The following is a 4,488-nucleotide window of genomic DNA, read 5'->3' as shown; positions in this document are numbered from 1 at the left end:
GTCTACTAGCTCAAACTTAAAGGTTCAAAAGTTCTGCCGAAATCACAAAGGTCATCATGTGACAATTTAGTCAATAAAGGCCTACTCCTGGAGCGAAACGGAATGCTTCGAAGCTCGTGTTTCGGCTGCACGACCTCCGAGAGGCTTGGAAGAGACCTCATCTGAAAGGTGGATTCACAACGATCGAGTGTGTCGAACGTCAGCCCACAATCTCAAACTTAAGGGTTCAAAAGTTCTGCCGAAATCACATAGGTCGTCATGTTACAATTTAGTCAAGAAAGGCCTACTATTGGAGCGAAACGGAATGCTTCGAAGCTCGTGTTTCGGCTGCACGAACTCCGAGAGGATTGGAAGAGACCTCATCTGAAAGGTGGATTCACAACGATCGAGTGTGTCAAACGTCAGCCCACTATCTCAAACTTAAGGGTTCAAAAGTTCTGCCGAAATCACATAGGTCGTCATGTTTCAATTTAGTCAATAAAGGCCAACTACTGGAGCGAAACGGAATGCTACGACGCTCGTGTTTCAGCCGCACGACCTCCGAGATGCTTGGAAGAGACCTCATCTGAAAGGTGGATTCACAACGATCGAGTGTGTCGAACGTCAGCCCACAAGCTCAAACTTAAGGGTTCAGAAGTTCTGCCGAAATCACATAGGTCGTCATGTTACAATTTAGTCAATAAAGGACTAGTAATGGAGCGAAACGGAATGCTTCGACGCTCGTGTTTCGGTCGCACGACTTACGACAGGCTTGGAAGAGACCTCATCTGAAAGGTGGATTCACAACGATCGAGTGTGTCGAACGTCAGCCCACAATCTCAAACTTAAGGGTTCAAAAGTTCTGCCGAAATCATATCGGTCGTCATGTTACAATTTAGTCAATAAAGGCCTACGACTGGAGCGAAACGGAATGCTTCGACGCTTGTGTTTCGGCCGCACGACCTCCGAGAGGCTTGGAAGAGACCTCATCTGAAAGGTGGATTCACAACGATCGAGTGTGTCGAACGTCAGCCCATAATCTCAAACTTAAGGGATCAAAAGTTCTGCCGAAATCACATAGGTCGTCATGTTTCAATTTAGTCAATAAAGGTCTACTACTGGAGCGAAACGGAATGCTTCGACGCTCGTGTTTCAGCCGCACGACCTCCGAGAGGCTTGGAAGAGACCTCATCTGAAAGGTGGATTCACAACGATCGAGTGTGTCAAACGTCAGACCACTAGCTCAAACTTAAGGGTTCAAAGGTTCTGCCGAAATCACATAGGTCGTCATGTTACAATTTAGTCAATAAAGGCCTACTCCTGGAGCGAAACGGAATGCTTCGACGTTCGTGTTTCAGCCGCACGACCTCCGAGAGGATTGGAAGAGACCTCATTTGAAAGGTGGATTCAAAACGATCGAGTGCGTCGAAGTCAGCCCACGAGCTCAAACTTAAGGGTTCAAAAGTTCTGCCGAAATCACATAGGTCGTCATGTTAAAAATTAGTCAATGTAGGCCTACTACTGGAGCGAAATGGAATGCTTCGACGCTCGTGTTTTCGGCCGCACGACCTACGAGAGGCTTGGAAGAGACCTCATCTGAAAGGTGGATTCAAAACGATCGAGTATGTCGAAAGTCAGTCTATTAGCTCAAACTTAAGGGTTCAAAAGTTCTACCGAAATCACATAGGTCGTTGTTGGATTTATCTCACCAAACATTATAATGAATAAACACAAAAGGAATGAAGACGTTGGTCATTTTACTCATGAGGAGGGCGCATGGGAGATTGTTCAGATTACAGCCTCTCAACACGCTCTAAACAATCTCCCCCGTCGCTCCTACATTTATTTGAAAATAGGAGGGTTCTACAAGACATAATATTCTAAGCATTAAGACACAACACAAAACATAGGACCAGACGACACCTGTCCCGTCCCCGACCACATCCAATCACGTCCTTGGTCAAGGCGCCCTTCCATCAAATGTTGCTGAGTCATCTTCTTGAAGGCGAGACATCTTTCTATCTAAATATTGTCCATAATTCTAATGCAGGCTGCTAATGCAAAATACTAATGCAAGCTAAGCAAATAAATGATAACTACTAAGATATATCTAACATTTCCCTCCTGTTTATCATGTATTTGCACAAATTCTCATATCATCTTACAGTCACTTCATTTCGATTTTTAACTGTAGAATCATTTTTATGAAACAAATACATTTACACCCAGAGTAGATTTGTCATACATGAATGTTATAGTTTAAATATCGTAATCATCTGGATCAGGAAACAAATCAGTTAAAGCATAATCATCATCATCATCATTATCATCATCATTATCTTTATCATCAAACAGTAATGGATACATCATCTCCATACGGTTCTCCATGGGGTTATGGCTGTGGTGATTAATTTACTGATTAAAGCCCGAATGCATGGGATACAACAACATCCACAAAATGTCAGAATGGCTGCAAAAACAGCAATTGATATCAATATTGGTGAAATTAGGGTTTTATATTTACCAAAAACGTCCATCCAGCTGTCCCACAAGGAGTGTTGATTGAGGGTCCGTAGACCATCGATGGCTCTGGTCAAGCTGCCATCTGAAGCAGTATTGTTTGTTCTCCAAACATACCGCAAACACCTCCCTCTCTTGCGAGGAGTGTGTCGACAGCTATGCGGTTTTGGAACGTCCTTGAAGAGGTAGCTTTGAGCTGCTCATGCACAGCTTCCAACCCACTCTGAGTCCAATTTCCTAATCTCTGTACATTGAAGTGGATATAGTTTATCCTATCAACATTTTTATTAATCGTACACCACCAGCATATGAAAGACTCAAATCCTCCTGCAACTTGGTCAGCCAATTTGTATTGATTTGGAACCCCACGAGGAACACCTATGGCGTCGATGTACGTCGGATTATTTTGCCCCTGCCAGGACAAATCTCTTTTTTGTCTATGTTCTAGATCAGACAAAAACATTGGTGCCCTTTTCATTAAATCTTGAACAGGGATAGGGTATACTGACACATGCAATATCAAAGTGACAATAGCACACAATCCAGATATATCTTTAGGTAATCTATCAAACAGTCTATCATCTCCGCACCACCACCAGATGTCGCTCCGTGACACTGGCATAAAATTTGGTCCGACTTTTAAGGTTACTTTACACTGTGTGTCATTCAGTGGTCCTAATTTTTTGCCTTTACTAATCATGTTTATACAAGTGAAATTATTTGGTGCTACTAGAGTAGAAAACATCGGTTTGTTTTTATCTGCTTCTGTTACGGGATATATACGATCCCATGATTTACATCCCTTAGTTGGTACAGTAGCGTTCATTAATGGAATAATACAATTTTGTGATAATTGTGCCGGAACTATTCGCAACAAAGGCCTTGGACCCATGCAAACCACACAATCTTTTTTTGCTACATTTGCTGCTTGTTCCACCAATAGTAACCAATTGTTATTTTGTCCTGAAACTCCTGTGACTACAAGGAACCAATCATCAGTAGTTATTTTGTTAACCATTAACATGTGTCCACCTTTCTTTGAAGTTTTTAATGGCATTTCTGGTTTAACGCGGTTCCCATAACACAATGCTACTTGGAAGTGGGGATCTTTTCCCGCAGTATATGCCCACAAACTCACCATCAAACACATTGGGTGACTCGACTTGTATGTCAATATTAAATTATGGGTCGTTTTGCTTAAGTTAAACTTCTTTCTATGTTCTTTTGCTGCTTTTAATGACCAATTGGACCAATCATAACCTGTTTCACCAATGAGGTATTCCCATCCAAAGCCTATAGATGCATACCAGTCATATTTATCTCCCCAATTCTGCCCATTCTCTTGAGCTTCATTGGTGAGAGCCGCATATGGAATTATGATTAAAGTATCTTGATTTCGGGGGGCACAAAATATTAACCTGTTTTGCCGCATTTGGAAGCTATTCCCACAGTTCTGATCATCAACTGTACTCCTTTTGGTACGAGTTAATGATTCAACATTTTTTTTTATTGGGTTGGTCATATTGGTCCAGTTGGTAGGTAATTTCCTATCTAAAAAATGCGTTGTATCGTTTAGTGTGGGACTTCCCACGTACCACATAAACAAAACCAACACTATAGTAACCAAAGTTGCTGCGTAACAGCTTATCGAATCTCGTAACCAACGTGGGTGTGCCATTCTGCTGAGTTCTCACTAAACGGGTTGGTGTCTTTTTTCTTCACTGACCAGCAAGCGTTTTCAGAATCTACACATCTGCTCCCGCTCCGTTATCAGACTTTTGCTCACCTTCCCTATTTGAGTACTCAGCTGAAATGACCCTTTTACAGTGTGTTAAATGAACCCACGTATTTCTTTCTGCTATTTTTAGGGCTGTTGGAGTTGTCAATAATACTTGATACGGTCCTTCCCACTTCGGTGAATGCCAGTGCTTCTTTTTGATGCTTCGAATTAGGACCCAGTCTCCCGGTCCAACCAACTTGGTTTCCTGC

At 42.2% G+C, this 4,488-nt stretch overlaps 1 protein-coding gene across 1 annotated transcript; it reads right to left on the bottom strand.

Moving 5' to 3' along the window:
* Window positions 1-2,305: 2,305 nt before the first annotated feature.
* Window positions 2,306-3,997, bottom strand: LOC133398855 (uncharacterized). The gene is made up of 2 exons (XM_061670039.1): window positions 2,504-3,997; window positions 2,306-2,377 (listed from the first exon to the last, which is right to left on the bottom strand). The coding sequence occupies exon 1, from the start codon at window positions 3,929-3,931 to the stop codon at window positions 2,573-2,575; it is 1,359 nt and encodes a 452-aa protein (XP_061526023.1). The 5' UTR covers window positions 3,932-3,997; the 3' UTR covers window positions 2,306-2,377; window positions 2,504-2,572.
* Between the last annotated feature and the right edge of the window lie 491 nt (window positions 3,998-4,488).

This window comes from Phycodurus eques, unplaced genomic scaffold (assembly GCF_024500275.1).
Source record: "Phycodurus eques isolate BA_2022a unplaced genomic scaffold, UOR_Pequ_1.1 contig_383, whole genome shotgun sequence".
Taxonomy (NCBI): domain Eukaryota; kingdom Metazoa; phylum Chordata; class Actinopteri; order Syngnathiformes; family Syngnathidae; genus Phycodurus; species Phycodurus eques.
This window is presented reverse-complemented; position numbering and strand designations above follow the sequence as displayed.